General features: G+C 44.6%; 1 protein-coding gene across 1 annotated transcript; it reads left to right on the plus strand.

Annotated features, from left to right (window-relative positions):
* The first annotated feature begins 2,858 nt into the window (after positions 1–2,858).
* On the plus strand, positions 2,859–24,130 carry BNIP3L (BCL2 interacting protein 3 like). The gene is made up of 6 exons (XM_083184786.1): positions 2,859–2,994; positions 13,520–13,700; positions 15,064–15,130; positions 17,781–17,884; positions 18,146–18,295; positions 20,211–24,130. The coding sequence occupies exons 1-6, from the start codon at positions 2,955–2,957 to the stop codon at positions 20,257–20,259; spliced, it is 591 nt and encodes a 196-aa protein (XP_083040912.1). The 5' UTR covers positions 2,859–2,954; the 3' UTR covers positions 20,260–24,130.
* Positions 24,131–24,652: the final 522 nt, after the last annotated feature.

Genomic DNA, 24,652 nt, shown 5'->3' on the forward strand with positions numbered 1-24,652 from the left:
CTGTGAACCAGCTGCGGGTGCCTGGACCCGCAGCGGGACCATTTACACCAGCATTTACATGGGTCCTATCTGGGTTCTACCCAGGTCAGGACCTGGGTAGAGGACCCAAGTAAATGGACACGGATATACCCTATTTACACCGCCGGTGATCCGGGTCTGACCCGCCGCTGACCTGGATTTTTCGGCGGTGTAAAAGGGGTATTAGTGTCCGTGGAAGGGCATTCCATAAAGTTGGTGCTGCCTGACAAAAATCATGCAAGTGTAAGTGGGAGCGAGTAATGAGTGTGGACTAGAGACACAGATCTTGTGCAGAGCGGAGAGGTTGTGTGGGGATATATTTTGAGATAAGCAAAGAGATATAAGTCAGTGTAGTCAGAGTAATGGCTTTGTATGTAAGTAGAAGTATTTTATATTGAATGCAGTAATATACAAGCAGAGCAGATCAGCAGACGATGAATGTCTAGCCAGGAAGATCAGCCTCGCAGCTGCATTCAAAATGGATTGTAGCGGTGAGAGTATTTTCTTAGGAAGACCGGTAAGGAGGCCATTGCAATACTCAATGCGTGATATAATGAGTGCATGGATTAGAGCTTTTGCAGTGTCTTGTGTAAGGTACAGACAAATTTTGGATATGTTTTTTAGATGCATGTAACAAGATTTAGCGACAGATTGAATGTGAGGAATGAAGGACAGTTCAGAGTCGAGGATGACCCTTAGGCAGCGAGCTTGTGGAGTAGGATTGATTGTTGTGTTCTCAACAGTGATAGAGATATCAGGTTGGTAACTACTCTTAGGAAAAAAGGAAATTGAGACCGCGCTCGCTAAAAAACATGCAACAGGTGTGAATATTTAAACCATTTAATAAAACAAAACCTAAAATATTCAAGTATTTGAATAGAACATGTATCTCATTAAAATTCAGGGTACCACAATGTAGCAATGAGAGCAAGGATAGTCACCCACAGTCCGCCTGCTTAATGTCCTGTGTCCGTTCCTATGATGCCTCCAGATAATCGTCCCGTAAGGATTACCAATGCAGGGAAACTTGTATTTAGGAGAGATGCTGATCTCCAATCCAGGGAGCGCCTGATGTTGTGAGGTTCACCTTGAAAAAGCCTTTGAGCGAAACGCGTTGGTGGAGTGGCGTAAGGACACCCAATACTACCCAGACGCCAAACTCTGCATCTCCTACAAACCGGACCAGTCTCCAGAACCATTCCCACAATCAGGAACCTAAGGGCATTACTTTCATGCATACCAGGTAGAGCACCTCACAAACATCAGGCGCTCCCTGGATTGGAGATCAGCATCTCTCCTAAATACAAGTTTCCCTGCATTGGTAATCCTTACGGGACGATTATCTGGAGGCATCATAGGAACGGACACAGGACATTAAGCAGGCGGACTGTGGGTGACTATCCTTGCTCTCATTGCTACATTGTGGTACCCTGAATTTTAATGAGATACATGTTCTATTCAAATACTTGAATATTTTTGGTTTTGTTTTATTAAATGGTTTAAATATTCACACCTGTTGCATGTTTTTAGCGAGCGCGGTCTCAATTTCCTTTTTTCCTTGTATTACTTTTTTTGGGCCAGACTTCCCAAAGCTTAGAGACCGCTGCTCCAGCGGGACAACCCCTCCAAGGCGCCCTTACAGGACACTTCGGTGACCTATTCTTTCTCTACATGGTAACTACTCTTGGCTGGTGGGAATATAATTAATTCTGTTTTGGAAATGTTGAGTTTGAGGTGGCGAGATGACATCAAAGATGAAATGGCAGAAAGACATTCAGAGACACGGAGCAATACTGATGGTGACAATTCCGGGGAGGATAGATAGATTTGAGTATGAAATCCAAAAGAGTTGATTAGTTTGCCAATGAGGAGGTATAGATTGAGAAAGACTGAACCTTGTGGTACTCCAACGGACAGAGGTAGTGAGGAGGAGGTAGAAACAGAGAAGCAAACACTGAAAGATCAGTTAGATGGTAGGAAGAGAACCAATAAAGGGCTGTGTTCTGAAGACCTAGGGATTGTAGTGTTTGTATGAGAAGAGAGTGGTTGACAGTGTCAAAGGCAGCTGAGAGATCTAGAAGAATAAGAAGTGAGAAATGGCCTTTAGATTTAGCAGTGGCCAGATCATTGACTACTTTATTCAGTGCTGTCTCAGTGGAGTGTTGAGAGCAAAAGCCTGACTGAAGTGGGTCCAGCAGGTTGTAGGAGTTAAGAAAGTGTGTGAGGCGAGTGTAGGCAAGTCTCTCAAGTAGCTTGCATTTGTGCAATGAACTTTTATCGCAATCGCAGTGTGAATATGACACACAACTGGTGTAAAAACCTGTGTGCCAGACACAGTGCAATATAGGGGTCAATCCAGTAAGGTGCAAGTTTGTTTTGCAAAAGGCACAGATTTCTCACGGTTGCACAATCCCAAGACCTCTCCAATCCAATTAAATTCCTATTGGCGGTACTTGCAGTGGGCGTTTTCAAATTATCTACCAGATGCCATGTGATAGAAATGTGAAAAAGTGGGGAGACCTTCTTGTACCTCAAATAAGTGACCATGGTGATTGCAGAATACTTCAGAAGCTGTTAGAGGGTATAAGGAAAGCAGACTTCATCCCCCCAAAAATGCAAAAAAAAATAAAAAATAACTCAAATTTGGGGTGTATAAAGCAACTAAGTTGCTTTGGGGTAATATGATGCTGTTATTTCCCCACCAAATGATATTTACTTATTGCACTAATTAAGCTACTTGGAAGCTTCTAGTTGCCTAATTAGTCATTACTAGGGAAAGGAGTTTCCAAGGGGTTAATGGTTTGTTTTGGCCGCGGTCACGTGTTGCCCTGACCCCGCCCCCAGACCTCAGGTGATGCTGCGGAATGACGTCGGGCGGGGTGGGGCTACGCAGTGCGGCTCAGTCTCCCTAACACACCGAAGCAGCAGGCGTCGTCATGTCTGAGAACAACAACGGCGAGGAGCCAGCCTTGCACGGTGAGTTGGGTGTGGCCGCCGCACACCGTCTTCTATGCACCGCGGTCCGGTATTTGAAGCGGAAACGGGGAATCGGCGTCCGCTCGGCCCTCTGTGTACAGGAGGGACGGGGGCGGGGCAGCCGGGACGGGCGTGAGTGGCAACCAATCACGGGAGGAGACATGGACTGTGGGCGGGCTTTGGGTAAAGAATCTCCAGTGTTGACCAATCACAGTTTGGGGGAGGGTTCTAAGAGTCAGTGTTAGGAGGAGCCTTCGCACAGTATTGTTGTTGTAATTGTTGTTGTATGCTATAGCTATAAGCTGCTGCAGGGCCCCCATCAGACATGTAGCATAATATACCCGGATGTGCTGCCGCTGATTCCTAGTACTACCAATACATAGCCATAGAGTGTATGTATACAGGGCCCTGTAGCTATTGTGTGTGTACAATGTGCCAGCAACCTGATACCTGCCCGGAGGTGGGCAGCATGTTGGGCTCACTGCCTGGTATTTGTAGTTTTCCAATAGCAGTTAACCAGAAGTTGATCACTTCTGCCATGAATAGAATCCTATGCAGCCATATAGGGGACTGGGGTTTCAGTGGTAATGGGTGAGCTTTTTGTTATATAGGATTGTCACTTTGAGGTATGAGATACAGAGTATTCCCTATTAATGCCACTGTTAATAGTGGGTTTGTCCATTTACTATCCGCATAATACAAAGTGTAGAGTGAAGTGTCCTCAAATGAAGGTGTTGGGACTGCACACCCTAAATTCATACACTTGTGAGGTGTGAAACTACACACTGCTACATGTTGTATATTTACAGACTTGTAGTTACTACTAAACACCCCTTTTTCCCATGTCTGTGAAAGTAACATCATGGTCCGAGCATTATTGAGAGAGAGACGCTACGCACTGATATCTTCATGTTGGTAGGAAGTCTGGCTGCTTTTATCACGTCATAAAAATAGGTTAATGGGCCTAATACATGCTTGTATGCTATGGCCGATGTTTATGCAATGGAGCGATTTCCCATGGAATGCATTTTCGGATTTCGAGGAGACGAGATTGGCAGGAATACGTGTGAAAACATGCAACCACGTCCAGTCTACATAGCCGTAGAGCAACTGTTTGCTCCTCGTTTTTGTGTATAGGCTGCGGATGTGTACGCAATTGCGAATGCAAACCACGTCCAGTCTACATAGCCGTAGAGCAACTCTTTGCTCCTCGTTTTTGTGTATAGGCTGCGGATGTGTACGCAATTGCGAATGCAAACCACGTCCAGTCTACATAGCCGTAGAGCAACTCTTTGCTCCTCGTTTTGGTGTATAGGCTGCGAATGTGTACGCAATTGCGAATGCGTTTGCGATGACTCTGGTGGGCATGTCTGTTGGTTTCTGGATGGCAGCTGCACAGCAGTTCTGTAGCCTATCATGTTTGCGTGCAACCATAAATTAGACCCAATGTCACACGCTCATCTGCAAATACTGGCATAACATCCGTATTGCTCTAGAAAGCTGTTTGACTTCGTAACTGTATGTTGCCAAAAACTACTCAACAGGTCGAGGTTAATGTCTTTTACTAACAGTATCAGATTATCAATGTATTAGCTGATCTTGGCAGATATTTCCCTTCGGCCTGTTTACATATAAACAGATAAACACTGATATCTCGATATCATAAACTACAGACCAGATAAAAGCTAAAAATATTTAGATCTTTTATGCTTAGGTCACTGTGCCTATAAATTGCTATGTGTACAAGTGAAGTGATATTTATAACCAGTTATTTATTTAGTGCACACATATCCTGCAGCGCTTCACAGAGAATATTTGAACATTCGCATCAGTCCCTGCCCCAGTGGAGTTTACAATCTATATTCCCAACCACACGTACACGCACACACAGATATTCTAGGGCGAACTTCGTTGGGAGCCAATTAACCTAGTGTTCATTCTAGCACCCGTCATATTTGAAAACCCATGCAGTTCCTCTTCCCTGCCTGGGGTGTCGCTGTCTGCTGTGGTGTTTCTAGCACATGTGTGGTTTGCATATCAGTGCTGATATACAGACCATACTGTGCTAAAAGCACTACAGCAGACAGCGACACCCCAGGCAGGTAAGAGGAACTGCATGGGTTTTCAAATATGGCGGGTGCTAGAATGAACACTATAACCTACCAGTATATATTGGGATTGTGGGAGGAAACCCATGCAAGCATGGGGAGAATATACAAACTCAGTTAGAGCTATGGTGGGAATTTATAACATGGCCCCAGTGCTGTGAGGCAGTAATGCTAACCATTACACCATCCTCAGGTATGTCTGTATTGGATGTGCAGCAGAAAATGTCACGGCTCGGCACCAGGGTTCCTAGATGGTTGCATATGGAGGCATTGTTTCTTTGGGGACATCTCTAGACATATCTCCCAAGTGTTCTGATTTGAAAGCGTCCCATTGACACACTCACTGGTGGCATGGTCGCATCCCCATGTCCCGGTTTTGTATTCAGGCAGTTGTATGTACCTGAATGTATCCAGGAAGTTGTATGCGTTGTAAAATAATAGGGTTAAAATGACCGAATGTACAGTTCTTAGTAATTTTCCAGATTACTGCCATTGTATAGTGTTACACTGCCCTATTGTATAATGAATGGGGATGGTGATGACATGGCATTGGGGGTAAGGCTTTGTGAGGGTGCATAGAGGCCCCATCAGACATTGGGCCAGATGCACTAAGCTTCAAAAGTGATAAAATAGAGAGAGTGATAAACAGCCAACCAATCAGCTCCTGCCTGACATTTTTCAAACACAGCCTGTGACATAGCAGGTAGTAGCTGATTGGCTGGCTGTTTATCACTTTTTAAGCTTAGTGCATGGCCCATTATTAGCTACGCTCCTGGATATTACGCTAAGCATAGCTGTGTAGTGTAGTTAGGGATGACACTTTTGTGTTCCAATGTCCTCTGCTGCTGCTGCTGTTGTCTTTGTTGTTGATCCCACAGGCTAATAATGCTGCCTATGTCTACACATTCCATTGTGTCTCTGGTCCATCACTAAACCTGCATCCTTAGTAAAAGTTCACGCCGATCCTCTGTAGCGAGCAGCGAGGGCCATTTACTGTGCACAAACACTGTACCGTCTGACTCAGGGAACATGCAGAGAGGATTATTACTGTCCCTGAGATACCAGTGTGCGTGCCGGTCTGCACGATGTAGAAGCTGTGTGTTGTTCTGCGCACACCCTGAGGTTTCTGCAGGCAGCTCGCTCCCCCTCCTTCTCCGCTTATTCATTCAGAGCTGTGCTGTCTGGGAGTATTTCAGGACAGAGATTTGCAGGGAAAAGGAGGGCAGATTATGTGCAAGTGGCTTCTGGGTAGCCGTCGCAGAGGCGAGACCCCAGGCTGGACCAGTCTGCAGTAATTGAGCATGATGATGGGCGTTAAACAGATTTTTGACATAAAAAATGTCAAATATGCCATGTAAATTTTATTTAATAGGCCTAGATCACCTGAGTGTCTTAGAATTAAACTGATGCATGTGTTATGTACTGGGAGAGATGTGCAGTTAGTCACATGATGCTCTCATGAATATACAGAATAACACTCAGCCATGTGACTGACGTGTGCTCAGATTACAATAGTGATATCACAGAGCACACTGTTCTAGATGGAGCCATACAATAGTGATATCACAGAGCACACTGTTCTAGATGGAGCCATACAATAGTGATATCATAGAGCATACTGTCATAAATGTATCCATACAATAGTGATATCACAGATCATACTGTTCTAGATGGAGCCATACAATAGTGATATCACAGATCATACTGTTCTAGATGGAGCCATACAATAGTGATATCACAGAGCACACTGTTCTGCATGGATCCATACAATAGTCATATCACAGAGCATATTGTTATAGATGGAGCCATACAATAGTGATATCACTGATCATACTGTCCTACATGGATCCATATAATAGTGATATCACAGAGCATACTGTTCTAAATGGATCCATACAATAGTAATATCACTGATCATACTGTTCTAGATGGATCCATACAATAGTGATATCACAGATCATACTGTTCTAGATGGAGCCATACAATATTGATATCAAAGAGCATATTGTTCTAGATGGAGCCATACAATAGTGATATCACTGATCATACTGTCCTACATGGATCCATACAATAGTGATATCACAGAGCATACTGTTCTAGATGGAGCCATACAATAGTGATATCACAGAGCACACTGTTCTACATGGATCCATACAGTAGTGATATCACAGAGCACACTGTTCTAGATGGAGCTATACAATAGTGATATCACAGAGCATACTGTTCTAGATGGAGCCATACAATAGTGATATCACAGAGCACACTGTTCTACATGGATCCATACAGTAGTGATATCACAGAGCACACTGTTCTAGATGGAGCTATACAATAGTGATATCACAGAGCACACTGTTCTAGATGGATCCATACAATAGTGATATCACAGATCATACTGTCCTACATGGATCCATACAATAGTGATATCACATATAGTGTTCTAGATGGAGCCATACAATAGTGATATCACAGAGCATATTGTTCTAGATGGATCCATACAATAGTCATATGACAGAGCATATTGTTCTAGATGGAGCCATACAATAGTGATATCACAGAGCATACTGTTCTAGAGGGATCCATACAATAGTGATATCACAGAGCATACTGTCATAGATGTATCCATACAATAGTGATATCATAGAGCATACTGTCATAAATGTATCCATACAATAGTGATATCACAGAGCACACTGTTCTACATGGATCCATACAATAGTCATATCACAGATCATACTGTTCTAGATGGAGCCATACAATAGTGATATCACAGATCATACTGTTCTAGATGGAGCCGTACAATAGTGATATCACAGAGCACACTGTTCTACATTGATCCATACAGTAGTGATATCACAGAGCATACTGTTCTAGATGGAGCCATACAATAGTCATATCACAGAGCACACTGTTCTAGATGGAGCCATACAATAGTCATATCACAGAGCACACTGTTCTAGATGGATCCATTCATCATGCCAATATACAGCCAATGTGCCTCTGTGTAACACAAGGATCAGTTTGAGTCTCGCCATAGCCCTACCTGTGTGGCTCATCTATGATTTGCGCCTTTGCACAGCTCGGGGCTACAATGATGCAATTTGCCGTAAAATTTGGCACCCAGGTCCCTTCCCATTCTCACTCTGGGATTAGGGTCGGAGCCTGGGGGCGACCACAACAAATTTGGGTATCTCACAGGCATTCTTGGACAGTGCTAATTTAGTTCAGTGTAGGTTTAATCGATGCAATCTTCTATGATCAGTACCTTGCTTGCATTGCCTAATTTGCACTAGACATATATAAATGACTAGTAAGCCCGCTTGAAGCAAAAGCTTTGAAAACTAGTCTACTACCTTGTGATTACCTCAGTGTTTGTGCATGTGTGAGAAAAATAGCGATGTAGTTTCACTCGCTGTCAACAGATGGCAGTGTTTGGGAGACACACAAAGGGACACTAGACATCTATAGGTGATGCACCTACCTGCATTGGACGTAAGGAAGCTGCAGCAGTAACATGTCCCAGCAGGTCAGACTCCTATCAGGCACTCATTACTTGGCCTACCTTCCCCACTCGTGATACCAAAGTATATAGTAAACATTATTCATTCTTACTGGGATGAATGTGCTCCATAGGAAGGATTAGTATGTCACCCTACATAGATAAGAAGTGTTAATGAGAAAATTAAACTGGAAGGATCTGGGTCTCCTGGCAGCCATTGTTGTCACTGTTCTAACAGATCCTGTCCTGGGAGAGAACAATGAAACAAGTGAGGTGGTCTTCATTTGGATACATGTTGTATATAGCCAGTTCTGTGCTGCCTTCTTTGGCTCGTTTCTAATCATTGGATCTGAAAGATTCTCTCTTGGCCAATCATAGATACCGGCAGCCATCTTGTTTCAGACAATGAAGTGGCTGGACCGCTTTCGTTTTCCAATGACTCCAACAGAATTTTTCTAGTGCCTTCAAAGACTGTAGCTCCCACTCGTGGATACTTCTGCCTTGTTAAACTCTTCTTTATTATTAAAGCAGTAGTTGTCTCCCGTTTTACTACGGGGGCTCCAACATGATTACATTGTTTTTAATCAGGGGTGTTTGTCCAAGATGCGATTGTTGTGGCTGTGGAGGTAAGAAGGTATATGGTGAAAATATTTCAGTCACCAGTGTAATTTGTAATACAGAGAAAGTAGATTTTACACTGATCACTGTACAGTATGTACACAGTAAGACGCTGATTAAGCAATGAGTTTTATAATGCATATGATTTAGTGTTCATTCTAGCACCCGCCATCTTTTAAAACCAATGCAGTTCCTCTTCCCTGCCTGGGGTGTCGCTGTCTGCTGGAGTGCTTCTAGAACAGTGTGGTCTGTATATCAGCACTGATATGCAAACCAGACCTGTGCTAGAAACATCACAGCAGACAGCGACACCCCAGGCAGGGAAGAGGAACTGCATGGGTTTTCAAAGGTGGCGGGTGCTAGAATGAACACTATGATTAGTGCTCCTGCCAATCAGCTTCCACTTGTCGTTTTTAAACACATGACAGTTGGGAGCTGATTAGCTAGTGCATTGTGGGCATTCTTTGGATTGAAGGAAATAAAGACTAAGTGACTGATTTATAAATGACAAACAGTGTATTATACAAACAATCACAAAACTAATACCCCCCTTTTATGTATGTGATCACAACCAACATCATCATCTTGTTTCAAGTCGGAGGAGACCCATCTTTCTTCATCAAATGCTCAATGTTTATACAGCAGGCACCGTACTAGCTGCAGTTCTGTGGTCCTTGTCTTGGTGTCAAGCTTCCAATATATACTCTAAACTGGATGTTAACCTATAACCCTTTGTCCTGTTTGACCCTATATTCTGGCTCTAACTGGTATTTGGATCTATTCTCAGTGTACTCACTCTGGTGCCCATTTGCCATAGGATCGCATATACAATGTGATCTGGTTGGTATCGACCGCCCAGGATCGCATTGCAATATGCACTCCTGTTGGCAGGATGCATGTCCCTGCAGGCATGGGGTCTGTGCATGTTTAGCGCTGATCGCACAGCCCTGCCAGCAGCGCGGTAAGTAGCCCATTGGACCCAAAGCGATGCTGCCTGAAATTGGTACATCGGGCCGCATCGCATCCCCCATAAAAATGTATGAGGGAAGCGGCTACGAGCTGGGCAGGAAGGATAGCAGCAGAGAATTGTAGATATCTGTTGCATTCCCCCCTAGATACATTCGGGAGGTACTAACCGGAATTAGCCGCAAATATTCTATAGTAAATGGTCCCCTTTATGTAACAGTATCATACTGTATCTCACTGCTTATCTCACAGGTATGTGTACAAACTCCTCCGTGTCTTCCTACTGGCCCCCAGTAAACAGCTAGGAATATAGGTCTTCATGTCGTTGTTAGAATACCAAGGGCTGTGTACAGCAATGTGATAACTACACAATATACACTGCCAGCCGTAAATGCTATCTTAACACCTCAAAGGGCCCTAATCAAAGATTAAACTCTTATATATTATGTTGAAATTTTTGTTTATAAACGCTTTGTGTATAATAAAAACTCATTAATAAATCAATCCCTATACAAGTATGGCACACACAAATGAGCCACTGTGATAATCTGTTGGCTAAACTGAAACTATACTAATAAGTAGTTTATGATAAATGCAACACCGACCCCCCAGTGTTGCAGGCACGGTGCCAGTAATGCTAACCAATACACCATCCGAGCTGCCCTGTAATATTAGAACTGCCTCTTTCATCCAATGGTCGCTACAGATCATAGGAGGAACATTATAGTAGTAATGACAACATTATAGTACAGGTTGAGTATCCCTTATCCAAAATGCTTGGGAACATAAGCATTTTGGATTAGGATTTTTGCGGATTCCGGAATATATTTTTTCGTACTTACCCGGTCCCCCGGCAATGCCCCGATGGTCCCCCGACGTCCATGGCGGCCATCAGAATCCTCTTCAGTGGCATCCCCGGTAACAACGATGCATTGCACGGATGCGGCGGTGACGTCCCTGGTGAGGCAAGTATGAAAAAAGAGGTGGGGGGGGGGGGGGGGGGACAACAACAACAAAAACGCAAAATATTCTGAGAACGTAAGTTTTTTGGAATAATTTGGATGTGGGTAATCGGGGTAAGGCAGGCATGTCCGCACTATGGCCCTCCAGCTGTTGTGAAACTACGCATCCCAGCATGCCTTGCCATAGTTTTAGCATTCCTTAATAGCAAAACTGTAGCAAGGAATGATGGGGCTTGTAGTTTCAAGACAGCTGGAGGGCCACAGTTTGGACATGCCTGGGATAAGGTACACCCAACCTTTAGTACTGACATCCCAGCTAACCTCAGAAAATAGAATGTACTCATTCATGTACTGAGGTCATATTAAGCGCCATGTCATCACGTAAAGCTAGTTAGCAGGGTTGCATGCCTGGCATACCTGCCATGTGTTCCCAAGGCTGAGAGAGTTTATGTAACACATGTTGCATTGCTCAAAGGTGCAAATCTCTGCTAAACCTATAGTAAGCAAATAGGGTTTCCTATCAAGTGTGACCAGGATTGCGTCCCCTGGAATTGTGCTTTATCTGCAACATCGGCGGCACTTTGTCTCTCATTATGGGGTTGATATATCAAGAAGTGAAGAGTGGAGAAGTTGCCCATAGCAACCACTAGTCCTGAGGCTGGTTCTCCGACCCCCTGCCTGCTTACATCCTGCTATCAAGCCCACTTGCTTGCACCTCATGTAGGGCCTTATTCTAGTTCACTCTTAGAGGCAAATTCCTTCTTAGCTGGACAAAACCATGTGCACTGTGTAACTTGTGCAGAGAGAATTAGATTTGGGTGGGGTTTTTCTTCAAAGTGAGATCTAAATTGCAGTGTAAAAATAAAGCAGTCAGTATTTCCCTGCACAGAAACAAAATAACTCACCCAAAGCTAATTCTCTCTGCACATGTTACATCTGCCCCCCTGCAGTGCACATGGTTTTGTCCAGCTAAGAAGGAATTTGCCTCTAAGAGTGAACTAGAATAAGACCCGTAATCTGTAATGTGTATTGAACTGTGGCGCTCTTTATTTGTACTCTATTTTTGTATTTATTCAATGTAATACTAAGGTTTTTCTCCCTGTTCTGTTCCTTTGTACAGCGCTGCGAAACACTTGTGGCGCCTTATAAATACATAATAATAATAATAATAACTACTTTGCGGTTGCATTTATTAGTACACATTGTATTAAATGATCCCTATAAGCTGATTGGTTACCATGGGCATTGTCTCAACTGTGTTCTTTGCACTGCTTGATACATCAACTCCTACTGTACTCATACTTCCCAATGTCTTTGTCGTCGGGAAGTTAGTGCCTGCTAGAGGAGTGGGGTTGGATGCTCAGCACCTACAATGCACTGGACAGTTCCCTGTCCTGTTTTCCTCCCCTATAAGCCCCTGTTGAATGCTATGCACGTTAAGGCAGGTGCACGTGGCACTCGTTCACCGCTACTGTCAGTGATCCTTATCTCCCAAGCTCCCAGCCCAATAAGGACAGCCCCAGCAATATCCGTGCAGTGGTTTACTTTTCAGTGACCCTTAAATGAGTCTTGAGCAAGTAGCATGTTAGGAGAAAAATGTAAAACTTGGAAATGAGGACAGGGGATGCGGCCTGATAGTAAGTGGGGCGTTGGTTGTGGTAATATTTCCCTGGCATCAGCATGTCCGTCACGGACCACAGTCCTGTATACAGCTGTACAATGCGGTTGCGGTGGCAGGTGGCACTTCCCAGCACTGGAAGGGGTTATGTACTAACACCTGCGCAGAACTGACAAGAAAAGGACACAGCTTCTTAAAGAATAGGATGTGGAATTAAATTAGTTAAATAAAGATGTATTTGTAAAATAAGAGACAGGTTTACTCTTCCACTGACTAAGTACATGAATCTGTAAGAGGCTGCTTCATTGTTCCAGCGATACGTCTCCTTCCAGTACGTACAGTATGTTACAGAACTTCCAGCTTGGCCTGTGGGAGGAGGGTTGAGTCACACATGTCATTTATGTTGTAGAGTCATCTGCTGGAAAGTTGAAGAAAGGTTGGTCCATATATGATGTAATTAATTGCCCGTTTCCTCGCTGATGCTCATTCCATAGCGTGCCACTCATACACGTGGAGCAGTGGTGTGGGCATGTACTAAACGTGTCACAGGAGCGAGCTGTTCAGCAGAAGAAACAGTGAGTTTGTTCCTGGGCACTCTTACAAAAAGCTCTCTTGTGTCACCTAATCCATGTGCTGCCAGTTGTGTGTTTATCTTCAGCCCCGGCTGGTTCTCGCCTAGCTGCTGCGTGTGATTAGATTGTGCAGACAGACTTCAGTATCATTCTGGCTAACAAGTACAACCCGTGTCCTCTAACAGGTTCCTGGGTGGAACTGCAAATGAACAGCAACGGGAATAACGTAGACAGCAACAGGAATGGAGGCCTGGAACATGTTCCGTCGTCCTCCTCTATCCACAATGGAGACATGGAGAAGATCCTATTGGACGCACAGCATGAGTCTGAACTGAGCAGTTCCCGTAGCAGCTCACAGTGCAACAGGTCAGTGCTGTTGGGGGCATCTGTTTAGGCACAGTGGTGTTTGACCATTGTCCTGGGAAGTTTAGTGGATTGTGGGCATACAATAATGGTCTCTGTGTGGCATTCACATTACGGGCTTCCCCTACACCCTCGCTTTAGCTTTCAACTGCTTATTATCTTTAGAATGTTAAACCCCTTTACTTAAATATTCTGCCCTTCATTGTCTTGTGCCAAGCATACCACTGTGTCCTACTTTTTGTGCCCACTGCTGAGTGCCCTGGCAAGCTTAACGGCCATTGCCAGCCTGGAATGCTTATTTATGACAAAGGTGCTTGTGGTACATCAGGATTTTGTGTGGTGTCACCGTTAGTTTGGCATTTCGGGTGTCTGTAAACTGGAAAATTTGCCAGGATGTAACCTCTGCATACATCTAGTGACCGTTCTGGGTGGGTGACAATATATTGTCTGTTGCTCTAGAACATTGGGGTATTTGTATCATATTTATGTGTGTTTGGTGATCTACATAGTAACTTTTCTCTCTCTCTTCTAACCCTTCTGATGCCATGTTGTTTGTATGTATGTATACACGTACATGTGGAAGGTCAGCGTATGTGTACGGATTCAGTATTGAATCCCGGCGTTCAGAATCCCGGCGTTCAGAATCCCGACAGCCGAAATGCCGACAAGGGGGGGATGTGGATCGCCCCCCCTTGCGGGCTCGCTGCGCTCGCACGCAGCGGGCCTGGTGCCTCGCTACACACGGCACACTAATTTATTCTCCCTCCAGGGGTGTCGTGGACACCCACGGAGGGAGAATGTGTCGGCATTTCGGCGGTCGGGATTCCGAACGCCGGGATCCCGACCGCCGGGATTGTAACTGCATCCCATGTGTACAGCAGGGGAATTTATTATGAGGCATTCAGTAACTGTCAAACTACACATCCCAGCATGCACTGCCACATTTTTACTATTGGGACAAGGCTGGAGGGCTGCAGGTTGACTATCCAGGACTAGGATATTGGCCAGTTTCTGTAGTGAAGTTTTGGGACTTCTGGTGACACCCCCAAGCAGGAGCAGCTTGACACAACACCTCATTCGGCACCCGTTCCCCTTTGGCCGTAAGGCTTAAAGCAACCTTTTGTACACTTATGGGACTTCTACCTTTAAGTAGGAGAATAGGGGGAACGTGTCTACACAATAGCTGGAGGTTGGTGATTTGTACTAGTCATACACTACGACAGATGGATAACATTACATAAATACTGTTGACGTGTATATATTCTGTCCATATACCACCTTCCACCTTATGCTAAGGCTCTTACAGCGTACTGTGTCCTTTGCCATGTACACCAGTTAATCTGCCTTTTCTTGCTCTCCCGTGCAGCCCTGTACCTGAGGAAGGACAGATCACCTTTGATGTGGAGATGCACACGAGTAAAGACAGCTTCCAGGTACCAGTTCTACATGAATCTTCCAGTAGTACCCACATGGCCACATTTTTTTGTTGTTGTCCCGAATGTCAACATGGACCCCGTCTAAGGCTGGTTTCACACACTCCGGCTCCTGCCGGACGGTGAAATCCCGCACGGCCAGGGAGCCGTGCCGCACACACTAGTTTATCATGGAAGGGATGGCCACAGCCCGGCAGCCGTCCCTTCCAGTGGTGGGATCCGGCTGCAACCGTGCGGCCGGGTCGTGGCCGTCTCGTGTGAATGGACACAATAGTGTCCATTCACAACTGCTGAGTGCGGCACGGCTCCCTGGCCGTGCGGGATTTCACCGTCCGGCAGGAGCCGGAGTGTGTGAAACCAGCCTAAGTGTCCGCTTGTATGGCTCGCTTTCAGACCCTATCAAACATACCCATGTCAACCTATTTCAGGTGTCGACCTTCAGTGGCCGACTCAATGCATGTCAACCTTAATAGTGTCGAACTAATGGCCGTATACTGTCCCGTGCATCAACAGGAGAATCGCCTTAGTACACATCAACGTAGGAATGCACGGTCATTGCAAGGGCGAAGCAATTATGACCAGATGCATTACCATGTCATGTGACAGAAGGGGGGAGGGAAACTCCCCCCACTCTAGCGGTCATTGCCAGTGCTGCTGCGCATCAGCCTAGCCCTGATTCACTGTGTCTCACTAGCCAGCTGGCCCCACTGAGCATGCCTGAGCTCTGTGCAGCCTGGAGCCTAGCGAACGCAACACCCAGGGCCAGTGGCTGTAAATACGGTAACAACATCTGCAGCTGTTGAAATCAATAGCTGCAGGTGTTGGATCGGTCAGTGCCACTGACCATTCATGTGCTGTCTGGCACACCGGCATGCTCTTTTGTCCCCACATTTATACATGAGGAGAATCTGTAACTGCTGCACTCACTGCGTGTAGTTACCATTTCCTCACCTATCGCCACATAGTACATCCACCCTGGAGAACCTTGAAATGGAGGTTCTGCAGCAGCAGAAGACCTCAGCGGACTCTGCTCTTAAACAAGAAACAGAGCAGCAGTGGGCATAGGCTGAGTATTCAACAAATATTGTTGAATATGAACTGAGCTTAAAAAGTGATAAACCACCAGCCAATCAGCTCCTAACTTCCATGTCACAGGCTGTTTCAAATATGACAGGTAGGAGCTGATTGGTTGGTGGTTTATCACTCTCCATTTTATCAGTTTTCAAGGCTTAGTACGTCTGGCCCATTGCCTGGTTTGACGAATCTCGATTACTGCTGAGGCATGCTGGGATCCACCCTGCCTTGTGTCAGTGGTTAGGGCTAGTAGTGTAATAGTGTGAGGAATGTTTTCTTGCTCCCATTTATCCAACTCTGCATTGTTGCTGGCCATGTGTATGCCCTTTATGTCCACCTTGATCATTTCCACCCTGCCTATGTGGTAGATTAGAGTAAGCCTCAGACATACATGTTAGACTGCAAGTCTGTCTTGGGAATTGTGAATGGATTTCAATTAGCGATCCATTTTTCACAGGGCGTTTCCTCTCTAATCGGGCGATGTCTTTCTCCTCGCAGTCCACTGCAACTTCTCCGATTCCATTGTGAATTAGGCCCTATGGCACAAAGCACAAGTCCTAGTCAGCCGGTTCCCAAAACATGACAGTGAGGGCAAAGTACTCCAACTGCCTCCGCAGTCACCGGATCCCAGTCATGTATGGGAACCTTTGGGATGTGGTGGATTTGTAGCATGATTGTGCAGCAACTGGTGGATGCAGTCATGTGACCATACACCAGGATCTCTAAGGAGTGTCTAGAAATGTGTCCCTAACAAAATGGCTACTGAGTGTAGGATATTACTGTCATTATTCCACATAGGTTACTGCTCCGGTATGTCGCTGACATTATTATACACTAGTTACATAGGCTGACACTGCACAGAGAAGTTGCAGCCACTATTACACGTAAGGTCTACATAGAATGTCCCTTTTATTGCTATGGGCTGGTATTAAGGCTTTGTTTTGCATATAATATTGTTCCAAACTTATCAGTCTGGTTATATCCTTTCATTGCTGGCTCAGATTGTGCACACGCTGTGGAAATGGGTTATTATAAAGTCTAGAAAGATGGTGTCCTGAGCTTAAGCTCTTTATAGCCAAGTCCCAAAGACTGAAACCAGTCACCGTAAGAGTAGTAAAAAGGGATAATTGGCTGGGCGCCTGCAAATATCTTCTGAGTAACTCAGTCCTGGTAGTGACGTGTGCCTGTGGACCAGAAGAACCTGCTCGGTGGACTCTATAAGGCTCCTAGCAGTGTATTAAATACCAGGTTACAGTGTGTAGCACCCATTCCCTGATGTCAGGGTGTGTTACTACATTCTAGTAGTAACCGCACACGCTGCTCCATGTAGAGGACGTCACATATGTCCAGGCATATACAGTCTGTGTGGAGACTATGTCAGCCTTTATGTAGGGGTTATATTGAATAGCTTCTTCAAATGAAAGTAAACACTGATTATGGTCTGAGTGTGACGTTCCACTACACTGGATTTACTGTACACGTAAATATACTGTACATTGAATGCACCTTTATACACCTATAATAAATGCTGTTCACTTTTCAACTAAATCTAACCTGTGCTGTATGTTTCTCTCAGTCAGAAGAGGATGATGGCGTTGTAGAGAAGGAAGAGGAGGCATTGAAGAAAAGTGCAGACTGGGTATCTGACTGGTCAAGTAGACCTGAAAATATCCCCCCTAAGTAAGTTGTTCTCATTGGCTGAGGACTTCGTGACTAATATATATTACATATCTGTGTAATCTCTCTATAGCCGAGTCTCAGCCCTTGTGTAAACGCCATAGCTGACTCTGCCACACGTCTACAGTATTGCCACACTTCGGTCTGAGAGCACGGGGCTCCTGACCAGCATAATTGTTGCTTAGAACGGACTGTTGCATAGAACTCCTCACTCATTGTTACTGGCAGACCTGTTGTAGTGACCCCCTATCTCTTTATCCCCAGGGAGTTTCATTTCCGCCACCCTAAGCGATCTGTGTCATTGAGCATGAGGAAGACAGGAGCCATGAAGAAAGGAGGCATTTTCTCTGCAGAATTCCTGAAGGTCTTCATCCCTTCTCTATTCATCTCTCATGTTCTGGCTCTGGGCCTGGGGTAAGTGTGACCGCCATACAACCAAAGCTAAGGGCCCCATTGGAGACATGGATTTACCTGTGTACGTCACACGCTAGTGTGGACTCTAATGCGGCGGACTTGAAACCTGTGCCTCCCGTCATTTGGTAGATCAGGTGCCAAACTTAATGATAGTCAGGCATTCCACACTCCCTTTGCTATGTAGTGGTATCACCCGAAGAGTTCATTATTGAACTGACTAGTTACCGGCCCGTCATAATGATGAAACAACACAACAGTAATAGTGCCAGTGGCTGTGCGTTCCGGAATGGAGTAACACTTGAATTGCTCCATTGGGCTCCATCTAATGCAGCCGGCGTGCAGAACATTAGAATCCCCCCCATATAGTGTTAGCCTTTTGGTATAGTATACAGTATTTATGTCGTGCACTGAATTTATCAACTCATAATAAACTCTCTCAGGCCCTCTAGTGGTAGTTACATGGTAGTGATTTCTGTTTTTTCATGTACTGATTCTTCCTCCATAAGGCCTTACAGACCTTTATGGTATTCTATAAAAACTAATACAACCTGTACATAGCGTTTTATCAAGCAGAAAATGGGTGTAAATGTGGTTGTATTTTTATGGACTACAGTATACAATACATTTCCTTCCATAGTAAAGAATTTTACTGTATACTGTTCCACCTTTTCTTTAATGAATTGTATAAAACATGTATAGTCCAATGCTTATTCCATAAATGCAGTATTGCGCTAAGGTAGAGGAACAGTCATCTTACTATTGTGGTAAACATGTGCCACCGTATGTTATTACTAGTATACTTATATGTACAGTAGTATAGTCTGTTGTCACCTAAAAACTGTAGGCAATAATATAACCTAAACAATTCAACAGAGCCTTTTCAGAGCAGTCATCTGCAGATGTTTCAGATTATTATTGCAAGTGCTGAGGTGGCTGCAGGCACTGACTTATCGGGAAGTTGTCCTACAGGCATTGAAGCAGGGGATGTTTGGCCTGCAGGTGCTGGAGTGGTGGGAGGTTAGCCAGCATGCGCTGCTATTGTAGGCTATGGTAGCTATTGCTGAGGTGGTGGAAAGCTAGCCTGCAGGTATTGAGGAGGTGGATGGTTGGCCCTCAGGTGCTGAGGTGATGAATAGTTGACCTGCAGGAATTGTAGGGGTGAATGGTTTAGGATCATGGGTCCTCAAACTGCGGCCCTCCAGATGTTGTGAAACTACAATTGCCACAGTTTTAACACTCCCTTATAGGAAAACTGTGGCAAGGCATGCTGGGATTTGTAGTTTCACCACATCTGGAGGGCCGCAGTTTGAGGACCCATGGTTTAGGTTGTAGATGATTGACCTGCAGGCACTGATGTGGTGGATGGTTGGCCTGCAGGCACTGATGTGGTGGATGGTTGGCCTGCAGGCACTGATGTGGTGGATGGTTGGCCTGCAGGCACTGAGGTGGTGGGTGGTTGGCCTGCAGGCACTGATGTGGTGGATCGTTGACCTGCAGGCACTGATGTGGTTGGTGGTTGACCTGCAGGCATTGTGGTGGTGAATGGTTTGCTTACATGTGCTGAGGTGGTTGATACTTGGCCTGTAGATGCTGAGGAGGTGTCATTTTGGTTTGGCAGTGGGTCCTCTTTCATAAAACATGACATTGCTGCTACAGTGTCACTTATCACAATAGACATACTTTTGGTGTAGAAACGTGTGTTGGCTCACACAACTCCTTTAAATCTCCATTTGAAACTTATTCTCCATAAAGGTACAATAAGGTTCTCCTCACACCTTGCCTATATTCAATGTCGCTAGGGCACCACATTGCATCAGTCCCACCAAACTGAATTACCCCCTTTGTTTCTTAGGTTCTGTGCCAAAAAAGTTTATTCCTTGCTAATGTAACGCCTGGTATGTCTGTGTAATTTCAGCATTTACATTGGGAAAAGACTGACCCTCCCATCAGCCAGTTCCTATTGATGGAGCATGATCTGGAATTTAACCCGTGACCCAGTGAAGGTGTGTTCCTGTCACATTTGTGCATTTGAACTTTGCACCATGTTAAGCATGATTCAAAGCACCCTCTTCCCTTCACCCATCTTTCAAACCTGGAAGCCCTTTCTAGCCATCTCATGGGTTTAAAGCACTAATCCCCAATGTGAGGAACCTTACTCACCAAGCCAAGTACAACACTTCTCTTCAGAACCAGAAGCACAGCTTGTCCTGGGAGTGTCTGCCTGAGGCCATTGCCTGGCGGTGTCCAGCAATGTTCTCACTCTGGGGCCACCAGTGCTCTCACCTTGGATATACCTTGTTGGCAAAGAAGAACACCAGGGCAGGCGACCTGTGCAAACAGCAGCAGCTCCAGATCCGTGACCGTCAACTTGATGGCCCTTTCAACTTCTGCAGAGAAAGCCCAAAGATACCTTCATCAACTGAAACATTGCCCGGTCGTTCAGGCCTGATCAGCCTGTGGCTCCTACATGCGGTCTATCACAAGAACAACTCTGACTTGTACTTGGATACAAGGATTATATTCCATAAATGCCGGGGGATTGGGGAATTATCTCTTCTTCTTCCATCTCAGGACTTCCACAACAGAATATTTCATAAAGTGGGAATTTGAGTATCGATGCTAAAAAAATAAAAAATAGTTTTAAGAAAAATGTTTTTGGAAAGTTGAACGAAAATAAGTAGCCCACTGATACACACGTATATAAGATGCTCTGTATACACTTAAATCTAACATGGGTAAAAAGTAGTATAAAATGTACAGACTGAACATCTCATGTCTGATGACAACGTCTGTCCCTAGGGGTTAGTACATAGCTCGTGTAGTACTCAGACACTGCCCTCTATGTATATATAGTGTTCTGCACCAGTACTTTATGGAGATAAGAATTAGGGACTACATTTGGGGGGGGGGGGGGGGGCTCTAAATGAAAACAAAAATCCAACTGTTGGCTTTCCTGATGTTTTTTGGTAGAACCCAAAAAAAACCTACAATCTGATTGCTGGTGTGGGTCTACCTACCACATTTGTGGACCTTCCACACCACCGGTATTCTACAAAGTCCCCACTGGCCGGATACCTGAATTATGATAACATAGAGCACAGCTTCTATCATTTGAAGTCAACCAGGACATTTTCTATCTAAGTTTACAAACTGCACCTTACCTGACATGGGTTTCAGTTTGTTTTCCCGCTCCGCACTTCTCTGACAAAGGATCCTGGACAGGACTCCAGGCCGCAGGCTGCACATTACCTACTGGCTTCTCCTTGCATTGTGGGCTCTTGGACAGAGCGTTACCCCGATGTCGTCTCACAGCCTGTTGTTTCCTTGTCTCTCACGTGCCTCTCTCCAGGATGCGAGAATAGTGAAATTCATCTTTTTAGTATGCTTTATGTATCTCGTTGTCTTGATGTATAATGTGAATTTGTATTATTATAATATCCTGAGCCTTTTAATGCTAGGACATCCCCCTTGTGAGGATCTCTCATTATGACAGTGCTCTCCCAGGCTAGCTCCCATATAAGTACTACAAAGGTGTGAATGGAGGAAGTAAGGGAGACTGAGTACCAGCTGAGAAGCTTGGCAGAGCACCAGACCTACTCAGACATTGTCACACAGGCCTGAAGATGATTGCATTCACACTGATATAGACAAGGGGAATAACATGGGCGAAGCATCATGCACAAAATCCCAACCCAATGCCAATGTTCACTTTTATTTGCAACTGCGCATGTGCAAAATGTTCTGTAAACCCAAAGGGGGTTAGAAGTGGAGGTGTTCCTGGCCGGTCGCTAGTCTTGTGCGCAACAATGGCCAAGTCGCAGACCGTATTATGGGAGTGTCGCTGGTGTTCCAATGCAAGCCGCTTTGTTTATGAACACTAGCCAATAGCCTTTGTTCAGATGGAAATGCTGCACCTGCCATATCGCGCGCAGACGGGAGACCGCCCATTTCGTTGTGGAGTGTTAGTGCGCTGCGTCAGCTGTCCAGATTCCAGTTTATATACAGTGCTTTAAAAACATATTCATCCCTAAAACATTTTTGATTTGCTGAAAATCCTGCTGGGTATGTTTGGCATAAGACAATATTTCTCACCAGCCAGATAACAACGTCCCCCGCATGAAGCAGTGTTTTATTGGGATGCTTATACGTAGCGGCAACTGGTACTCGAGCAGGCGGCGTCCCAGCAGAACACTGTCCCAGATGTCAGACTTGCTGCTCCCCCACTAACCTGACCCAGTCTGAACACTTTTGCTAGTGGAAAAGGCCAAAATTTTAGCTCTGTCTCATAGACTTATCCCAGAACTACTGGCTGTGATCGCTGTTTCACGGGACTGCCACGGCTTAGTACAGGAGAACCGGGATGGATAGTTATAATAATGCCATTTTTAGATTATTGAATAGTTTACTATTGAAAACTTCTGTTCTAAGAAACAATTAAGTTTTCAAGGCACTGTATATAAAAATAAAACAAAAGTTTTGAGAACTATATATACTAGAAGTTGTGACTGACGCAGCAGCCAGAGGAGAAGGTGTCTTAACAGAGGGCTGACGCAGAGTTGAACATAAGCAGAGAATATCTTGCATGAATTTTCATTGCACCTGTACAGCAATGGGCATGGACAAGTATCGGTGGTGCAGAGCGGTACGCATTGCCATAGCACCTACACTTACAACCACAGAGGCGGATCTGGGTTGCAAGGGGGCGTTCCAGCGTTCAGTGACGGCTGGTTCACACTAACGCTGGCTATGCAGGGCCTATTTGGAGGCATTTAGTTTAGAGTAGCTGCAAGAGTGCACTGATGATACGCAGCGCAGATAGGCAAATATATGCTTTTTTTCTGTGCTTGCGCTTTAGCATTATACACCCACTTCCAGCCTTACTACAGGCCCCTTATTTCTTAAACTAGTAACTGGTAATATTGTAATAATCATCCAGTGGTGAGATGTGGAGATCTCAATACATATTTGTATCTGTGTCTTAATACGCAGGTCACTATAGAAAGAGTTTGATGTAGTGCAGCAGTGGGTCACTAAAACAAGGTGCAGTCCTCCTCCAAACATTGCCTTCTTTCCTAATGACTGCTAAAGAGTGTGGGTGCAGCCCTGTCATAAAGACGCCAGGTTCTACAGAGTTATTCTGTAGTATTTTTACTTTCATACTATACAGCAGTTAGAAATAAAGTTACAAGAAACCGTAACCCTTTCACTGTATTTTATTTAGACTCTGGTGTAACAAAAGCTGGAACCGACACTAAATTTAGGTTCATGATCCAGTGTTATATTTATCAATACATAGGTGTTACATTTCCACAGGAAAATGTACTCATGTTTACAAGTCAATTCAAAATGGCCGCCATAATGTTCTGGCCTCTGGTAAGTGGAGCCCTAGAGTGCAGCATTTACCTTCCTCCATCACCCACAGTTGGGGGGAGGAGAAAGCGAGAGCTGAGGTTCAGAACTAGCAGCGTTTTTTTATTTTAAATAAAGAGTGCAAACTTAACTGAGTTTGGATATGCTAATGTGCATCGGTTGCCTACACATAATGGAGACAGACATTTCTGTGGGCTACACTAAGATGGCTGACATCCTGTAAATCACGTAGTGCTTTTGTGACATACAGTACATTGAGCTCTTAGGATGCTTTCATGTAAGTATTACTGTAGTTCAAGATTGGCTATGTCTCCATTTTGTGTACTCCTCAGGTGCTCACAAGGAAATGTGATGAGGCGTATATTGAAGTATTGAAGTAAACCTTTACAGAACTATACCCAGTTTCCAGGGAAATGCCTAAAATGTAGCTGTAATCATTTTGTATCATTAAATCTCTCACTTTAACTGTGTTTCTGTGTGCAGTCACTTCAGAAGAGGGATTGTAGAATTACTATAGAGCTAAACTTTTTGTTTTTTGTTAATAACTATACATATAGCCCAGGATTCTTAGGTTCTGACCTATTCTTATCCTTTCCCGTTACAGCTAAAAATTGAATATGCTGTTTTATGTACCAAGAAATAACCTACTTAATTTTCTACAGGACCTAATCTGGATGTTAGTACCTTTTTAAAGCACCTATTTTGACCATTATATCCTAAAAATACCTAATTATTTTAAGTTGAAACAATATAAATTTAGAGATGTGCGGTTTGGATACTTGGATTTTAAATCTGAATCTTATTCGCTACCGGCTGTCACATGTTGTGGATAGCCAATAAAATATCGCTTTGAAATCTGAGCAAATCCGAGCCAAATGCGAACCGCACATCTTTATATAAATTTATGACTAGTTCAGGATTGGCTGAGAAGCATCATGTGGCTCAAACCAACATGGCTGCGTCCAGGCTGGGAATTGGAGGAAAGTT

The sequence above is a fragment of the Crinia signifera genome, chromosome 4 (assembly GCF_055691185.1).
Source record: "Crinia signifera chromosome 4, ASM5569118v1, whole genome shotgun sequence".
Lineage (NCBI taxonomy): Eukaryota > Metazoa > Chordata > Amphibia > Anura > Myobatrachidae > Crinia > Crinia signifera.